The sequence below is a fragment of the Neolamprologus multifasciatus genome, chromosome 1 (genome assembly GCF_963576455.1).
Source record: "Neolamprologus multifasciatus chromosome 1, fNeoMul1.2, whole genome shotgun sequence".
In the NCBI taxonomy this organism is placed as follows: Eukaryota; Metazoa; Chordata; class Actinopteri; order Cichliformes; family Cichlidae; genus Neolamprologus; species Neolamprologus multifasciatus.
The window spans coordinates 37,299,148-37,318,790 of NC_140439.1; the positions used below are offsets into that span (position 1 = coordinate 37,299,148).

The window sequence follows — 19,643 nt, forward strand, 5'->3', positions numbered from 1 at the left end:
GGCCAGATGGCTCAAGACTTTTGCAGAGTGGGTGGAGCAGCTTTAATCCAACAACAGGAAGAAACTGAAACTGAACAGAAATAAGTCATGAACATGAAAATGAAACAAGACCTAATTTTGTGATGGAGTCAGTCTGAAAGAGACGTTGGAGTCATGATCCATTAGCAAGCACATAATTCATGTTTATAATAATAAACTAAACAGAAACCAATATAAATAATAATATTTATAATTATCACCCTTTCCCTCCCTGCGAATTACGTCATGTGACCCCGCCCCTATTTCCTGGCTGCGTCAAATTGCGGCATACAAACGGGAAAAAGAGCAGTTTTACTTTCAAAATATTATTTGTTTTTACCTGCAGAGCAGCAGTGATCGAAATGAAAACTAAACTTTTGAAAACAAAATATAAAAATGTAGATAATTGTGAGTTATTTAATTTAAAACAAGAATAACAGAAACATGTTGGAGATTATGTTAAAAAAGGAGCTCAAAACCACTGTATAAAGTCACGGTAAATAATGAATACAATTAATTAAATAATAAATATCAAACTTTATATGATGAAAACTGAAAAAGAAACAATTTACACATATAATATTTTTATATTTTTCATAAATATTCACAATTTGTTTTTAGAAAATAAATATAGAGATCAAAATAAACTTTTATATTCACTGAATTTCAAGGGTAGTCTTTCACATGGAGCTGATACACGCATCGTAAATGTTTTTGTGTTAGTACAATGCACACTGCAGATTTGCTTTATTATTATACTCATTTAATTATGTCACAGTCAACACTTAAAAACATTTTATTACTTTGTTGTAAAGCACATACAGATTGTTTAAAGAGACAGAGGGATACAAACGAAAAAAATTAAAATAGCAAAAAGACTTACTATATTAATTCATGACATTTAGAATAAAGAAATAAATAACCATTACTCTATTTTACTATCATATTACCCATGCACACACCTATTTGCAAACTACTACTACTACTACTACTAATAATAATAATAATAATAATAATAATAATAATAATAATAATAATAATAATAATTACCTATGATGTTGTTTCTGTTCCAGACTTTATACGTGTGAAATGTTATAATTACTAACGATCATCAATAACGGAGCACGCTGGGAGAGGCTGGCCTTATTGTGAAAAAAAGGGACCGGATGTGGGCGGGGTAGATTCCGGCTAGCTTGCAGCTGGAGCGCTTCCTGCTGCTTGTCGCTGCTCTCAGAGTGGAACCAGCACGAAACCAGCGCTCCCAGTGAAGCCAGTCCGCCCAGCAGAAAGGGAGCAGGCCGCAGGTTCCGCGTGAACTCACCGGGACACACGGACGGACCGACGGACGGACGGCGGGAAAATGGCGAAGACGTACGACTACCTGTTCAAGCTGCTGCTCATCGGGGACAGCGGCGTCGGCAAGACCTGCCTGCTGTTCCGGTTCAGCGAGGACGCCTTCAACACCACCTTCATCTCCACCATCGGTGAGTCTTCTCCTCATCACCCTCTTCCCGGTGCACCGGCTGAACGGAGGGCTAGCTCCAGGCCACAAGCTAACTGACCGGAAAAGTGAAAGCGTTCGGGTGGGGTGGTGTGGAGCATGTGACCTCTGACCCCTCAGAAACATACAGTAGTTGTGAAGTGATGTATCTGTTAACTAATTAGTGATCGATTATCACTTAATGGAGCATTCCCACGGTTTTTCCCATCCAGTTACTAATACTGATTATAATCAGTATCATAATCAATACTGTAATCAATAATGTCAGCGCTGATAAGTTAGAGTTGGAAACACATGTCTAACAAACTCACTCAATCAGTGTGGTTAAAAACAACTTTATTTAACTTTAGAAAAGAAAAAAAACTCAGATGTTATGAATATGAAGCGTGTTCTAAATCAAAGGAATTTAAGAAGATCCACTAGAAATTTTTTTTGTTTTTGTTTTTTTTAAATGTGGACAAACTTCTAATAGAGTCCGCCTCAGTTTGCTTTGGTGAATAATTTTGTATGACCTTATTGAACAATTGTAAAGGAAAAATAATAATAATAACACAAATAGAGAGAACATTTTACCAAACAAAACAAAACTAGTAAACTGACTGAGACCAAACCAAGTGGAGAAATAAAGTAAATAAAATTTAAAAATATTAAACTACAAAATTATAATAACTCTGGTTGGACCTATTTTTCATTTACTGTAGTTTTTAACATATTGTAAAAAGTAATCATCGCCTACGAAACCAAACTGAAGCTGATAAAAATGTGTTTTTTTGTGATGAGCCCAGAGAAGTACGTCTTTTGTCCACTTATACAAAGTTTTTGATTTCTTTCAATAAACCCTAACTTTACTTTGAGGGGAAAAAATGTTGTTTTGTTTCACTGACAAAAATCACAGCTCATACTTCATGAATCTGATTATTAATTAGACAAAATTTTGCTTTCATAAATCTTCATTTTTAAACAGACAGCATTTTTAGATGAAGTCTAACAGTACTATTTTTTTTCTGTTTTTTGAGTAATGTCAAAATCAGAGAGTAAAAGAATAAACGATTCAAAATATTTTTACAGAGTATAGTTATCCTAAGAATTGTACTTTTAGTTTTCTTTTACACTATGTGCAGATACCACTGCATTGGGCTCTACTTTTTAGAGCTGATGATCCACATCTGAATGTATAATCATAAAAAGAGTCAAAAATGTACAAAATAGTCCTGATTTATTTACGTTTTTTGTAATTATTGTCATTATTTTAATAATTGTCTGTCCTGTCTCCAAAAAATAATAGAAGTAGAATATGTGCCTTTGGGCTCAACATCCTGTGATGAACAGCTGGATAAAATAACAGCTGGACAAAGCAGATCCATGCGATGCTCTCAGATATCTCAGCTTCGGTTTGAAACTTGATGCCACTGGCAGAAAGGCTGCTTCACAGAGAAGAGCGTGCAGTTTGAAACATTAGAAAGATGGCACTGAGTTGCATCATGGGAAATGTAGGCTCCCCTTTTTGTGGTCTAACAGTGAGGATGTGTCCAGCTGTGTTGCTCAGATATAAACCTTCCTGTAGTTAATCTCACAACAGAGAGTCGGAAACGACAGCGGGAATTGTGACGACTCTGATGATCAAATGTGGATGAAAACACGACGGAAACGTCTGTTAATTTATTAGTTTTGCCGATTTTTTTTAATGGAACTTTTATGAGAAAGATTACTAACCCTGTTGTTGTGTTTGATTTATTTATATTACTTTTAGATTTCTTCTTCATATAAAAGCAGTAAATAAGTTCCTTTTTTAAATTTGGAGATGATCGTGAAAAGCAGGTGGATGGAAACAGATCAGCTGCAGCTTTACTCATTTCCTGATCTTTAGTGGAGCTAATTAACATCAAAAAGTTCATCGATAAATTGCAGTAAGCTGCTGCATCAGGAAGCAGCTGTGCTGACGTTTATCTGGGGGAAGATGTTCTTACATGAGGCAGGTCAAAGGTCATATGAGGCCCTGGTGACGTCTCACATTGAGCAGGATGCAGTTTAGTCCTTCTGTCTTTGTGTGGACCCTCGGTGGTCCCTGACCGGGACCCTGAATCCTAAAGGTCCTCACAGAGATAGAGAAGCAAGACTGTGTGTGTGTGTGTGTGTTTCCGGTGCGTCAGCGGAGTGTGTCGCTCTGCTGTCTTCCTGGTGGAAACAGGAAGTGGGAGCTGTCTTCTTCTATCTGTCTGTGAGTAGTAGTAGGGGGTGTGTTTGTGTCTTTGGTGTCACAGTGAGGACATTTTTGGTGGTTCTTCAAGTTCTCCCCACGAGGTCTGAGGATTCAGAGTAAAATCAAATATAAGTGAGTGGTTATACAGAGGCTTAAGAACGTGTGTGTGTGTGTGTGCGCGCGCGTGTGTGTGTGTGTGGGAGACTGAACTGATAGAAGCTTTTATTTTGGAAAAAAGAAAGAAAAGATTGAGGTCATCAAACTGGCTAAAGAGTTAGGTTATTGCTACTCTTATTTATTACTGATTATTTCCTTAACTTGTTCAGTTATTAAACTGGCAGAAAAAGTCTATGTGACGACTTCACATCCCTCAAAACCTCAAAGATTTTCAGCAAACACACAAAGAGAGCAGCAAAAATGTGTCACGACAGAAGCAGGAAGTTCCTGAGGCCAGAAATATGACACAGGATTTGGCGAGGTGACATCGGGTTTAAGTGTGTTGGAGATGGTTCATTAGTGGGTGATGATGTCACATTTTTACTTTGTCGTGGTGGATCTGCACTGACCTGACTTCACCTGTTCGTGTTTAACTTGAAGTAATAAACATTAAACGGCAGGTAATTTGCTTCATAGCTGACTGAGTGGATGCACAGCTCCGGATCTCTACAATTAAAGTATTTTTACATTATGTCAAAGTATTTGCTGCATTAGCAAAATGAGATACAATTACAGCCGAATCTGATTACTGCATTTATCAGGGTGTCAAATACATGGCTGGGGGGCCAGAGCTGGGTCGTCAAAAGCTCCGATTGGGCCCCTTGGATGGCTGTGGAAAATGTGAAACTGGAAGGAGGGCATAAATTTGGCCACAGCTGATGAGGTGTGAGCCTATGAAGGTCACTAGGTTTAAAGCTGTAGGATGAGTCAGCTGTTACTGGTTTGAATTCCGGTTTTATTTTTGTTCTTTTATTTTTTTGCTCCCTGACAGTTTAACGTCAGTCACATTTTAACACAGCTTTCCTTCAAGGCTTTAAATAAACTTTATTTATACAGCCTGTTTCCTGTCACACTGAGCACTGAAAGATATTTGCTCTGCAGGCCAGCTTCTCAGATTCATACAGCAGTTTATCTCTCACGCTCTTTATGTGTTTCATTACAGTTTTGTCATCGGCCGCTCTGCTGCCAGTAGACCTGTCCATGTTTCTGATTGGTCAGAATTGGTTAGAATTATTTGTTAGATTGTTGAAGTCTGGGCTGATTCATCGAGTTGGTAACATCTTTAGCCTGATTGCTGAGGTTGCTTCATAGTGCAGGCATTGGATTGGTTAGCTATTATCTGAACAGCTGATTGGTGGGTGGACTCTCCTCACAGCTGAGCGTGAGCTGCTGAGCTCTCTGCCGTCTCACTTTGGGCTCATTGTCTCGGTGTCGCCCTGATTTATTTATTTGATTTGTAATGTGATGGATCTGACTGCTGCTGTAACTGAGGGGTTATTGTCTGTAAATTTCAGGCTTTCCACACAGCGACAACCCTGGTTTTTACAGTGGCACCTGAAGGTGTCGTCTTCCTCTCACGGCGCTCCACTCTCTGCCGGGTTGTTCCCAGTTCATTTGCCGGAGCTGCATGAATGTTACATGAGCTCCCACAATCCTCTGCTGCGGCGTTTGGACAGAGGACGCTCTGTGGCCGCTCTGTCAGAGGTCTCGTGAGAGTCAGCTGACCTCTGAGCATGTGTGAGCGTAGTATCTGGCTCTGCGAGGGCCACTTTTGAGGAAGTTCTATAGAGCTCAGAGGTCAAAGGTCACCTGCTGCTGCATACAGCAGCTACTCTTTGTGGGATTGCCAGTTACAGTCTTGGATCAATATATAGTTACTGCCTGTATCACAAATTTGACATCACATCCTTTTTCAGGCTGCATGGAGGTGAATTTTAATTGGCTGGAAACGTCATGTGACCACGCTTTTTTTTTATTAATGCATCTCAAGACTGAACAATAAAAAGTGCTCAGAGTGATTGATGATTAGCACTGCCAACATAACAAAGAAGAAGAAATGAAAACTGTTATTATAGCGATGGAGTCTGGTACAGCCAGTGTGCTCGTCTGTGATGTAAATATGAAGTAGGAGCAGTAAAAACAGGTACAAGCAGAAGCACAAAGGGGGGGTTATGGTGATATTTAGAAGTATTGCTGTGGAGGATTGTCATGTGTGTGTACATACGTTTTTCATCATACACACAGGAAGGAAGAAGGTATTAAATGTTATAAAAGGCTGTGATGTTGTGTTTAAGTGCTGCTTTGTGCTGAGTATTTAAACACTGACACTGAGTTACTGGTTTCCTCAGCTCTGATGCAGGCTGTGTGTGTTTGTGCGTGTGCATTCTTCGTGTTGTGTGGACATAAGACTTTACATGTTCTCACAGTGAGGACTTACTTTCCTACTGAGGACACAAAATAAAACCACCATGATGTAAATGTGAGTGCAGCTTAGAGTAGGAGCAGGAAATGAACGTGAGTCAGAGTGATGTGACAGAAGCGCGCGCGCGTGTGTGTGTGTTCGTGTGTGTGTGTGTGTGTGTGTGTGTTCGTGTTTGTGTGGTATTCATCTTCCTGTTTTTATTTCAGTGAGTGAGCGGTCGCAGCGTTACCTGCCTAAGACCTGTGCCGACTCCTATGAAGCTCAAACAATGAGCTGATTGTCAGGTTGATTAGTTAATTGACAAAAACGCTCTGAGTTTGTTCTGTAGTTGTTGCGTTTGAGGCAGAAACTTTGCTTCTCGTTGTTTTAAAAGGTCATTTTTAACCTCTCTGTCAGAATCGCAGGCATGTGGGCCAAATCCAGACATTCACAAGCTTGAGTCACTTTAGGTTTCTTAAACCCGGCTGTAGGTGCGACTGGCACAGGGATGCGACCAAACGGAGCAAGCTGGCTAACAGCAGGAAGGCTGAAGCTGTGATGGCAGCCTACATGTTTTAGTCAGCAGACAGAAAAGTTTTAAAGTCACAGATGAGAAACTGAAGCTTCAGAAAGCAGCTGAAGTGAAAAGAGTCACAACAGAACTGTATGTTCGCTTAAGCTAAAGCTCCACTTTGCAGAGCGTTAAATGCAAGTTTCAGGGTGGAAGGCCCGGCTGTTTGAAAAACTACGGGGTCAAAGGTCTTTCACTTTTCTTTATTAAATGTTACAAAGACTAAGGAGCTATTTTAGACTAGTTGTTTCTAAAGCAGCACACAGAGCTTTTCGATTAAATTTAAGCATGTCTGTAAAATATATTTGTCTGAATGTTTTTGCTGGTCGTCTTCTGCTCTTTGGCGAATTTGTATATTTCAGTGTTTGTCTCTTTTTTTTTGGTTTTTGTATTGTCAGCTATTTTATTTCTGTTGGGTTTTTTCCATCAGGTTTTTGGCTGTTTGGGGTTGTTTTTCACATTTGTCTCATTTCTGGAGGTTTTGTCCTTTGCTTTGATCATTTTGTGTCTTTTGTAACTTTGGCAATTTTGCATCTTCTTGACAAATTTTTTTCTGGTTTTGTTTCACTCTTAGACAGTTTTGTCTTTTTGCAGTTTCCTTTTTTATTTGGCAGTTCTTCATTATTTTATACATGTTACTTCTTACTTCCAAAGAAATAAACAGTCTGTAATTCTTCTGGTAGTTTCATTTTAATGGGCAGACTTGAAAGATATAAATTGATTTGCATGTCACTAGGGCTGCCACGATTAGTCGACTAGTCACGATTACGTCGATTATTAAAATCGTCGACGACTGATTTAATAGTCGACGCGTCGTTTGAAGCTTTGTAAGATCACAAAAGACGCAGGAATAAGTAGTAGGATTTAAGAGTGTAATAACGGACTGAAACAGAAGATGGCAGCACTGCATGTACAAGGATGCCAGCTGCCGTTAAACCCCGAAGAAGAAGTAGCTCTGTCCCAGAATTCATAGCGCAGCCCAGCTCAGCTCAGTTTCCAACAATGGCGGTAGCTAGTTAGTTTTAATATTACTCTTATTATTCTTTCTGGGTCACAAAATAAACGTTTAACATATTTTCAGGCGAGAATGTAGCTGTGTAAACCTCAAATATCTGCTCAGTTTATCAAGACACCACATATTTTCAAAAGCGCTCCGACGTTTTCAGAGACGTCTGTTACCCACTAGCTCGATAGCTAGCCGGGGGCTAGGCTAACTAGAGCCGTGAGAACACCGGACTCCCGGCAAATAATTTTCAAACCCACCGCCGTCTTTCGCTACTCAGGTTAAACATGATATATAAGTCACTTAGATAACTTAAAAATGTTATTGTTTGGCTTTTTTCAGTATTTTATTTGTTCCTGAGTAAATCGGTTTGGCTGAGATTAAAGTTATAGTTTTTACACAGCTGAATAAACATCAAGCAGACAACTGATTATCAGAAGTGTGAGATGCTCAAGAATATACTCCGGTGTCCTGTTATATTTTAGATAGCAAGGAGTTTATTAAACTTCACAGGAACAATCTGCAAATTTCATTAAAATTTAATAAACTATCATCTTGTCTTTATTTTTAGTTAGCACATACCTTAAACACTTAAAGCTGTAAGCTAATGATAGTTATATAAGAGCAGATGCTGCTGGTGCAAGAAGCTGTACGTTTTATGTCCAATGGATTTGATTAGTCGACTAATCGCAAAAATAATCGTTTGTGGCAGCCCTACATGTCATTGAGTGAAATAAGTAGTTGATCCCCTACACGCCAGCCAGAACTCTGGCTCCTACAACCAATCAATCAGTCACTCAATCACAGACACCCCTGATCTCGTTATGGATATAAACTACACCACCGCGGGCGAGAGCTGTCAAAGGACGTCAGGTACAGGATTGTAGATCTAAACAAGGCTGTAATGCGTTCGGGGAGAAGATGACAGCTGTTGGTGCAATTATTCATAAATGGTAGAAATATAAAATAACCGTCAGTTGTCCTCAGGAGCTCTATGCGAGGTCTTGCCTCATTGGGTCAGGATGATTATGAGAAAAGTGGTGGATCAGCCCAAAACTACAGGAGCAGCTTGTTAATGCTCTGAAAGCAGTTTGGACCACAGACACCAAGAGCACCATTGATAACACTCTCTGCCATAATGGAGTGAAATGGATGTTTGTCAGAGAACGATAATGATTCAGAGAAGGGTTTGGACAAAGTGCTGTGGTCGGGTGAAACCAAGGTTGAGCTCTTTGGAATCGGCTGCATCCGCCGTGTTGGAGGAAGAGAAATGCTGAGTACGATCTTTCCCTCTCTTCTCCTTCCCTCAGCCACAACACTGAGGATGGGTTGTTGGTGGGTCTTCCAGCATGACAATGACTCAAAACACACCACCAAGGCAACACAGGAGTTAACGGCATGGAGTGGGCTAACACGAGCCCACTCTAAAGTCTGACAATGATCAGCTGATGCCTGGGGGGACTGTGACATTACTGTTTTGCTTCTTAAAGCAGAACGGCCGATTTATCAGCAGCAGACGAGACTGTTAGCTGCAGCATTATGTCGTGGGTGGAGATGGCGGAGGTCAGTGACCTCGTCCGCTGCATGTTTCCGTAACAGGCAGCAGAAACTGTTTCACTTCCTGGTGAGAGAATAGAAAGAGCTGCTGAAGAATGGAGGGAAGAGGAGAGGTTTAGTCTGAGCCGAAGAAGAGAAGCAAAGAGGAAATCAGCTGACTCATTTTCTGCCTTTGCTCACATTAAATTCAGTTCTCTACTTCCTACATCAGTGGATTCATAAGAGGAGAGATTGAGAAAGACGGCACACGGAGGCATCACTTTGATGGTTGATCATGTTGTAAGCACAGCCACAGCTCCAGCGCTAACATCCCCGCCTTTATAAACAGTTAATGTGCCGATGTGTTGCCTTTACGACGCATGGCAACGAAACAAAACACAGCATACACCAAAACCACAACAGGAAGAACTGATGAGTTACAACCTAATAACAGACTCTTCTAGTGTGCTACGATACAAGAATGTAACACTCTTCTAATCAGGCCTGTTGTGACCAGCGCAGAGAATAAACGCGAGTCTTTACAAAGTGTTGAAACCTGCCTGTGTTCTTCTTCTCTAAAAGGAAACAGAGTAGCGTTTCATTTTTCTGTTTTTGGGGGGAGGGTGGGAGCTTTATTTTGGCGGGTCTGTGCTGCTCTCTTGGTCGTGTGCCTCCTGCTGGTGGCTTTGTGCCACTGTTTGCTGGATTTCTTTGTATTTTATTGGTGGTTTTTTGTTGGTATTTGGCTGTTTTGATCTTTGGTTGTCTTTTGAGACAATGAAGTCATTAATTGTGAATGTGATGAAAGTTAACTTCTAGTAGGGCTCAATCCTATCAGTCCAAGACAAAGTTACTAATTTAACAGTGGGGAAATAAAAATATTACCTGCTCTCTGCTTAAATCAGCACATCCTTCAAACATGAGACACTTAACCATAGAACGGGTCCATAAGAGCCAGGATGGTTTCATCAGTCATTCACTTCTTGTGTCATTAGTTGTAAGATCAATGAATGAATGAAATCAGTTGCAGCTGATGGTGAAGTGGCGTGAGGAGGGAGGGGTTTGGTTAGAGCTGTAGCCCAGGGATTTGAACCAGCAGCCCAAACAGCTGTGAGCAGGAGGAACCCGAGCTGGCAGGGCTTCACATCCGCAGCTTCTTGGAAGCATTTCTTCTGCTCAGACAGGAAGAAGTGTTTTTAAAAATATCTTCGACTTCCCCTTCGACCAGGCAGGCACAAACCCAGTCAGCTGACAGAAGAGAAACAAACACACCTCAGCGTTTGTTTTAACCACATGGCCCTGCTAGCAGAGCTTCCTCTGCATCAGACCGCAGTTTTTAAAAGCATAAAACTCCTGCACTCACTGACAGCCGCTTTTATCTTAACTGTTCATTATTCCATCAGTCCTGCTTTTCTGGGTCTGTCGTTGGGCAGAGAATAAGACGGAGTGAGCCTGAGCGCTCTCTGCATCTGCTCGTGATCTTTGCTATGATGCTTTGGTGTCTCTGGAGCTGTAAATATGTTTGGGTCCGGATTAGGGCTGCCACAAATGATTATTTTGATAGTCGACTAGTCACCGATTATTTTTGCGATTAGTTGACTAATCAGATCATCATCCATTGGACGTAAAACGTACAGCTTTTTGCACCAGCAGCATCTGCTCTTATATAACTATCATTAGCTTACACCTTGAAGTGTTTAAGGTATGTGCTAACTAAAAATAAAGACAAGATGATAGTTTATTAAATTGTAATGAAATTTGCAGATTGTTTCGGTGAAGTTTAATAAACTCCTTGCTATCTAAAATATAACAGGACACCGGAGTAAATTCTCGAGCATCTCACACTTCTGATAATCAGCTGTCTGCTTGATGTTTATTCAGCTGTGTAAAAACTATAACTTTAATCTCAGCCAAACCGATTTACTCAGGAACAAATAAAATACTAAAAAAAGCCAAACAATAACATTTTTAAGTTATCTAAGTGACTTATATATCATGTTTAACCTGAGTAGAGACGGCGGTGGGTTTGAAAACGGTTTGCCGGGAGTCCGGTGTGCTCACGGCTCTAGTTAGCCTAGCCCCCGGCTAGCTGTCGAGCTAGTGGGTAACAGACGTCTCCGAAAACGTCGGAGCGCTTTTGAAAATATGTGGTGTCTTGATAAACTGAGCAGATATTTGAGGTTTACACAGCTACATTCTCACCTGAAAACATGTTAAACGTTTATTTTGTGACCCAGAAAGAATAATAAGAGTAATATTAAAACTAACTAGCTGCCGCCATTGTTGACAACTGTGCTATGAATTCTGGGACACAGCTTCTTCTTCTTCGGGGTTTAACGGCAGCTGGCATCCTTGTACATGCAGTGCTGCCATCTTCTGTTTCAGTCCGTTATTACACTCTTAAATCCTACTACTTATTCCTGCGTCTTTTGTGATCTTACAAAGCTTCAAACGACGCGTCGACTATTAAATCAGTCGTTGACGATTTTGATAGTCGACGTAATCGTGACTAGTCGACTAATCGTGGCAGCCCTAGTCCGGAGCTCGAAGCTGACCGTTGTTTCTCTTTCAGGAATCGACTTCAAAATCCGAACGATCGAGTTGGATGGAAAGAAAATCAAACTGCAGATCTGGTGAGTGCCGCTCTCTGCTCCAGCTTCCGTGTGTGAGCTTTGAGAGGAGATTAACCTGAAATCAGGTGTTTCACACTCGAGGCCGTTTTGTTGTGTGGATATTTTTAATGAGCCTCCTCAGTGCGGGTGTTTAACAGTGGCTTCTTCCTGCAGGGACACAGCAGGTCAGGAGAGGTTCAGGACCATCACAACGGCCTATTATAGAGGAGCCATGGTAAGACACACCCCCTTCCTGTTACCCCTCTGCTGATGCACAGGTAACGTGTCAGTCACCAGTGAAACAAGCAAGCAAACCTTTATTTATACAGCCAATTGTATTCCAGCTGAAGCACAAACAAACAAAAGGCAGTGATAAATGTAACAGAAAAAAAACACATTCAAGCTAATCCATAAAGAAATAGAAACCAACAATAGATGAGTAAAACAATAAAAACATGACACCAATAGAAATAAAATGGAAAAACTTGTGAAGATCAGCATTAGTCCAAATTAAAACCTAAAGTTTAAAACCATTAGAAAAGAAGTAACATGATAACTGAGACCACGACTCAATTATCTACTTTAGTTGGATTTAAACTCTGATAATATGGGAGCACACCTGCACACCTGATTCGCTTCAGTGCCAAGTGATTGGTTGAGATCAGCCAAAACCAGGAGGCCTGAGCTGGTTCACATCATGCATCATCTTATTAAAACAAGCTGGTCCTGATCTCAGGAATCTGCTTGCACTTCCTGTGCTGATGTCATTTCCTGTCTTGTGTTCATTAGGGCATCATGCTTGTGTATGACATCACCAACGAGAAGTCCTTCGACAACATCAAGAACTGGATTCGCAATATCGAGGAGGTAGGCCACGCCCCTTTGATGTCACGTGACTTTCGTTATTTTCAGAGATCACATTGTTCAGAGTTGGATTTGACGAGGTCTTCAAAGAAATGCTTGTATGACGTCATCACAGGATCATGTGATCTGTTATATAACGAGGTGAAAAGGTTGGGTGTAATTACGACTTCCAACACACTGATGAGTTTTGAGAAGTTTTTTTTAATACAGTGGATATGAAGGACGTCTCCCTTCTGACTAATGGAGTTTTATGAAGCTAGAGAGTAAACTCGTGCCAAAGGTGGAGGAGAAAGTTGTAGATGTTAGTGACAATTAGCATCTGCACCTTCAGGCTGTGGACGTGTCTCACCCAGCATTGACAGCTGAGGTAAACCGTGGGCTGACAGCTTTCCACAGGTAGGGAAAACTCTGGTATCAGTGTGGTAACAGTATCACACACACATCAAACGGTCTAAATTGAACGTTTTTAATCACTCTTGGCCGACTAAAGCAGAACTCAGTTGACTGCAGTCTGAAAGGCTGAGTGGGTTTTTGTTAGTGTCAGCATCAGCTGTGGTTTGTTTGCAGTGTTTAACTCAATAACTCAAACAGGTGCACCAACGACTCCTCAAGCTGGAAAATTTCAGTGAATTGATGAAGATTAAAACTCAAAACACTTCCTGCATATTTTTTAATTTTAGTTTAGTAAGTACGCCATCCTTTAAGATGGTTGGAAGATGTGACATCCTCATGACTCATTTCTGGACATCAGACCTGCTGAGCTCTCGTTCCTGATGATGTGTGACATTCAGCGAGCAGAAGATAAGATCGGTGTTAGTACCGTTACTCACTCTGCGACCGTGTGCGTTCACTTCCACATTACAGATCAATTCCAGCTGTAATCAGTACTCAGTAATCAGATATTGACATCCGTGATGAACAGCTGCAGTTGTCTCCTGTTTGAGAGGCTGTGGTGTAGGCCCTCCTCACAAACACAGCACACAGAAATGCTCTAAATCCGTCAGTTTGCTTTGAGTGTATGTGGTAAAAATGTGCAAACCTGACATGTGTTCAATTTCCATCACTCATCGGGGTCTTTGTGGCAGAGATGCCAAGACCTCCGTCTCCCCGGTCGCCTCCTGCAACTCTTCTGGGGGGACGCCGAGGCGTCCCAACCAGCAGAGACATGTGATCTGTTTTCTATCCAGTGAATTCTTCTCAGAAAAACAAGAATTCACATTTTTGAGATCACACTTTTTTTTTTTTGTTCAAGGATGCAACTAAATAACTTTAATTTATAAATAAAAATTTTTTTTCTTGTAAAGCAGTACATTTGAAAATTGAAGGATAACAACAATAATTATATTTTAGCGTTAAAAACATGGTGGATTAATCCTTGTGTGTGTGTGTGTGTGTGTTTGTGTTGTCAGCACGCCTCTGCGGACGTGGAGAAAATGGTTCTGGGAAACAAGTGCGACATGAACGACAAGAGACAAGTGTCCAAGGAGAGAGGAGAGAAGGTCTGAGCCGATCCCTGCAGAGAGCAGGACTCATTCGATCAAACTGAGTGAAAACAGGAAACGTCCAGGAGATGATGTCATCTTATTATTATGCATTTAGGAGCAGACGAGATTTTTACTCTTTGCTTTGCTTCAGGGATTCATTTGCTGACAGTTAGAAACGCTGCACACTGATTTCAGCCTCAATGAGATAAAACGCTTCTGAACTTATGCTTTAAATGTCACTTCAACCTTTTCTTCTTCCTGGGTGTAATCCCTTTCTCTTTGGTTTTCCAGCTCGCCATCGACTACGGGATCAAGTTCCTGGAAACAAGCGCCAAGTCCAGTATCAACGTGGAGGAGGTGAGTCCTGATCCCGATCCGCCGTCTCCTCCGTCAGTCCCGCGCACATGAGGCGACTCATTTCTGTCCCGTTTCCCTTCACAGGGCTTCTACACGCTCGCCCGAGACATCATGGCCAGGCTCAACAGGAAAATGGTGAGTTGGCGCTCCGACTCAAGCAGCTGGCTCCAGATATGTAAATGACTTCATCAGCTGAACATGCGGGGACGAACGTGCCGCTAAAATTAAAGACTGAGTCGGTCACCGTGAGCAGGAGATGCTGTTAATCGCCATAATCAGCCCCGCTGTGTTCTTATAGCTGATGTGACCTTTGACCTCCTTTCTTCCTGCAGAACGACAACAACCCGTCAGGTGGAGGTGGGCCCGTCAAGATCACGGAGCCCCGCTCCAAGAAGAGCCTGTTCAGGTGTTCGCTGCTGTAGGCGGAGCCTCAGCTCAGAACTCCTCCTCCTGCAGCAGGAGCTGAGGAACAACCTGTGGACAGTTTAGAAGCCTGCTGTGACTCCTCCTCCTTTTCTTCTTCTTCTTCTGTTTTCTTGTCTGCTGTTAGCTCAGCAGTCGGAGGCTGAGCCAACGCAGCATCTCAGTGTTTGTTGCAGCGAGAACACGGAGGCGACGATGATGATGATGATGGCGATGAAGGACAAGGCCGATGACTGTTTGTACCAAAGTGGGTGGAGCTGTGGCTCCGCCCTCTCCTCTGATTTTACGCGTTGAGGATGAAGCATTTAAGGATCAGACATGTAGCAGACTCTTGCAGAGGCTTCAGTCCGACTCTTACAGCAACTGACCAATCACAGACCAGCGGCCTGGACTACGAAGCAGGTAACCAAGGATACGAGGTGCGATTAAAGAGTTCAGTCAGGCGGGTGTTCACCTACTGCAGCGTGGACGTCAGCAGCTCCACAATCATCTGGATCTCACTCGGGTCTCTGTTCTGTCTGCATCTACAAATCCATCCGTCAGGCTCTCGCTTCCTGCCTCCCTCACTCGTGAACACACTTCTCCGATGGGGCAGCAACTCATTCCCAAAGAGTCTTCGACCAAATTCCAATTAGAATCAATGTTTTCCATTTTTTAATTTTTATTTTAGTAACTGAACTTTCCGATCGCACCTCGTATGTCTCATCTTGATCTAATCGTGAAAAGTGGGAACACGGTGGTTGTGAAGCCAAACCAGGTTTTCTGAATCTCTGTGCACAGGTTTACAGCCTCGCCGTCACAAACCCCAAAACCCGGGTTAAACCTGAGGTCTCTAAGCCCAGATCCTGCTTCGTGGTTCAGGCCTCTGTCAGATCGCTTCAGCTAATCTCCTGCACGCCGCCTAAAAATAAGCTGAACTACAGGAACTTACCTGATGTTGGTTATCAGAGGCAAACTGTGCAGGACCTTCTTTGAAAACGTCCTGAAATGTGCAGCTTTGTATTTTAGGAAACTTTGCAGGAAATCAGCTGAAAAAATTAAAATAAATATATATAAATATATATAAAAATGTATAAAATCATTTTCATTTCAATCTTGAATTTCCAACTCAAACATAGGAAGTAAAAGCCCGGTAAGATCGGCGGGCTTCGAACAGACGAGTGGAAATCATAAAAATATTATTGAGTTTTAAATTTTGTGTTCACTAAAATGTCTTAACCTTCATGTGACCTCCAGCCTTCATTTCCTTTCAGAGTTTATTTTAACTAAACAGAACTAATAGTTTTATATTTTATCTTTTTTTTAATGCATCTTTAGTTAATTCTGTTCCTTTAAAACGTCTCTGTGATCAATATGTATGAAAGCAGAGAAAGTCCCTGCGAAGCAGCTTTTTCTTCTCTGTTCAAAGACGCGAAGAAGCTTCTGTTTTTACTTTTGATGCTTTTCTGTGTTTTTGTATTTAGTCGTTTAATAGCACACGTGCTGCTTTTATTTTGTACGTTTTCAAAGGAACTGTACAACCTGCGCTTTTATTTTGAAGTGTTTTATTTTCATGTGCAGCTGCTGGTGTTCGATTTCCTCTTTCTGACTCCCGATCGGTTCATTGGCTGAAACTATATATTTATTATCGTAAAAGATGTTCCTACTCTTTTTTTTTTTTTTTAAACTTCGGTCAGAAGTTAAAATCTGAACAATGATTGATTAAATTCGATGAGCACGGCGTGGAAACGTAAACTCAAACTTTTAGTTTCCTGTAGTTTACTCTGAAAAGCTGTTTCCGCTGAAGGAACTCGAGCTCTTAAACTTTTGCAGCCGACATTCTGCGATAACTTTGACTGTCACGACAATCCCAAAACACCCCAAACAACGGCGGGAAGCAAGATGGAAACACGGGATATAAACTGAAGCTACTTTCAGTTTTTTGGAAAGTCCTCGAATTTATATAATCCCTCCTGTTTCCGTGAAGGCGGAGTGAAAACGGAAAGATTTTGTGACGTCTGTCCTGAGCCCGCCAAAAACGAGTGAGGCGCGTTGCCGTTGGTCGTTTTTTTTCGCTTTAGATGGGTTTCTAGTTTTACAAATATCGTGAAGTATATCAGAAGCAGTGTGCTTTTTATATATTCAAGTACTAAATAAAGACCCTACAATAACAGACAGCACCTGTGTGCAAGTGGTGACAGTGGGAAGGAAAAACATATTTTTAACAGGAAGTACCCTCCGGCAGAACCAGGCTCAGAAAAGACAGCCACCGGTGCCGGTTTAAGTGATTAAATATCCCATTTTTGTCTGAAATATGTCTGTACTCGTTTTTACTGGAGCCTGGTGAGACGCAAGGTGGTATCAGCAAACTTGGCTTACCCCCCTGAGCACTTCCTGCTCAGCTCAAAGCCTGCAGAATCTGTTCCGCGAGTTCCTTTGGAGGAAAAATACTTTCAGTGATTTAGCTTCCGGAAAATTCCTAAAACTGAATTTTGGCTTGATCCCGAGTTCAGCGGGAACAGACGCTCAGCAGCTGCACACGAAGCCCGTGTGCAGAAATCAGTGTTACAGCACGTTTGTTTACAGCAGCAGTGCTTTTATTGTACTCCTCGGCTTCCTGTCACAGCCACAGACTGTAAATAAAGATGGATGACATGCCGCCTCTTCCTCAGAGTATCCGCTGTTCCGGTTTAATGCGGAATAACTGTGACCTCAATCAGAGAAGCTGCCAATCATGGCCACAGACATCAGTTTAAAGCACCCAATCAAAAAACAGTAAGAATGTACTTGGAACCTGTGTACCACGTTTCCTCACTTCCTGTCATCCATCTTTATGTCCAGTCAGAACATCTTAAAGATTAATGAAGAGCTGAAGGAGGCGTGCGCGACGTGTTTTTGTACTTTTCAGCACTTTGTAATTCGCTATGCAAAAACCACTTTTTCCTTTTATCAGGAGTTTGTGTTACTGTGCTCTGATTGGTCACACAGGTCGTCAGACACATCGATGTGTTTGTCAGAGGTCATACTTTTAGTAGGAAACTGGAGTTTATTTTAAATGTGACTTTCAGATTAAAAGCCTTGTCACTTCAGCACATGGAAAGACGGATGGTTTTAATAAAGTTTTATATTTGGGACTTTGGTGTCGGCTGGGATTGAAAGTTACTGATGAGGGTGAAACAGATGAAGGCTCTGAGGAGGAGCTGGATGTTTTCTTTTTTTAATCTGAATCAAAGAAAAGGGCTGCAGACCAGAGGCTCTTAATGTGAAATTCACAAGACTGATTCAGTAGGTTTCGGTGACCTCTGACCCCATCAGTGTCTTCCATTTGCTCTGAGATGTTTGGAGCGTCTTCGCTGCTTCAGCTGATGAACAATAAACAACTTTTTCTACCATCTGGTTTGTTTTTCATCTTTAATCGCTCAGCTGCTGAAGCGAGGAGAGGATGCCTCAGAGGTGATCCAGGCCGAGGCTGAAATGATTTCTACAGCTGTTTGAAACACGCGCCTGACCTCGACGTGTGCAGGAGATGTTGGGCTGTGTGATGATGAAACTTTGGTGACGCTAATTTAAAATTAGTTTTTACACTACCTGTGTAACAGGTACAGTAATTTACTTGTACAGGTGGTAAATGAGAGCCTATAGGTGTAACTCTGCATGTCACAGTACGATCAGAAGAGAGGTGCTGTATGATTTTAAAGTTCACTAGAAAACAAAAGTCAACGTAACAGTAATGATGTGAAAAACTAACAAGAGACGTGTCAGCTGATCTCAAAGAGAACACAGAACAGGAAGCATGTGAACAAACTCAGTTTATTATTCAAGTAAAAAGTGACAGCAGACGCTCAGCTGAGGGTTTATTTACACACATGTACAGACACAAACCTGCCATCCTCGCAGCACGCCGGCCCGCCCGCAGACTGACCCTGGGTCAGCATGACAAACGGACGCGGCGGCGAGGAGACGAACTCAAACTGTCCTTATTTACAACACAAATGAAAGCAGCTGTCCGACGTCCGGGTCAAACAGGAGGAAACGCAGAACTGCAGCAGGAAGCAGACGAACCTGCGCGCACACACAGACGGATTTAAGGCATGTATGGAGGTCTCGCGCATCACCTCAGAGACATGAGACTGGGGTCATCAGACCAAACAGACCAGTCGGTGACCTCCAGCAGCCGCTGAAATCGTGTTGTACTCGTTTATATTTTTACCTGGTGATCAGTGTTTTCTTGGGGGCGGGGCTTACAGATTAATGCAGATTACTTAAAGGCGACCATCCTGAGCTCACTGAGTCTCTGATCTGTTGCGAACTCATTGTTATAGCGTTTGCTTCATGTGTCAGCCTTTACGTCTGCCTGTCTTTAGAAAGACTCGCACGGTTAAAGTTATCATTAACAGTTTGCTCAGGCTGTATGCCTTTTCTTTTGTTTCCCTTTTTGATTTTTATTCTCATACTTTGCTTTCCTGCTTATTTTCTGCAATAACCCAAAAAGCCGTCAGGGTTTGCCCATTTCCAGTTCCCCCCCCAAACACATCCCTCTGTGAGGACCTGCAGACTTACAGGAACATTCAGGCGAGCTGATCACACGATGGTTGCCGGGCTGATGACTGCAGCTGCTTTCTGAGGACAGACGGAGAACACGATCAACCAAACATTTAGAAACTCAGAGAAATTCCCAGAGAATCACCGAGCCGCTC

At 41.9% G+C, this 19,643-nt stretch overlaps 2 protein-coding genes and 1 long non-coding RNA gene across 4 annotated transcripts in view; 2 read left to right on the forward strand and 1 right to left on the reverse strand.

The window, feature by feature from the left end:
- Positions 1-19,643, forward strand: part of LOC146526206 (uncharacterized) — a 372,953-nt gene that overhangs the window by 319,112 nt on the left and 34,198 nt on the right. The gene's annotated exons all lie outside the window — the stretch shown is intronic.
- On the forward strand, positions 1,187-16,614 carry LOC146526225 (ras-related protein Rab-8B). The gene is made up of 8 exons (XM_085131588.1): positions 1,187-1,502; positions 11,800-11,860; positions 12,014-12,074; positions 12,629-12,706; positions 14,113-14,202; positions 14,479-14,544; positions 14,629-14,679; positions 14,877-16,614. Exons 1-8 carry the CDS (start codon positions 1,379-1,381, stop codon positions 14,964-14,966), a joined length of 621 nt encoding a protein of 206 aa, XP_084987714.1. The 5' UTR covers positions 1,187-1,378; the 3' UTR covers positions 14,967-16,614.
- plekhg4 (pleckstrin homology domain containing, family G (with RhoGef domain) member 4) overlaps positions 16,571-19,643 on the reverse strand; it is an 82,921-nt gene continuing 79,848 nt past the window's right edge. Inside the window, exons 23-24 of one of the 2 annotated variants that reach the window (XM_085183744.1) lie at positions 19,507-19,566; positions 16,571-19,008 (exon numbers count right to left, since the gene is read on the reverse strand). In XM_085183744.1, coding sequence (XP_085039870.1) covers positions 19,528-19,566 — 39 coding nt within the window. In that variant the 3' untranslated portion in view covers positions 16,571-19,008; positions 19,507-19,527. Of the gene's footprint in view, positions 19,567-19,643 lie in introns of both variants that reach the window. The other variant, XM_085183669.1, reaches the window with a different exon arrangement.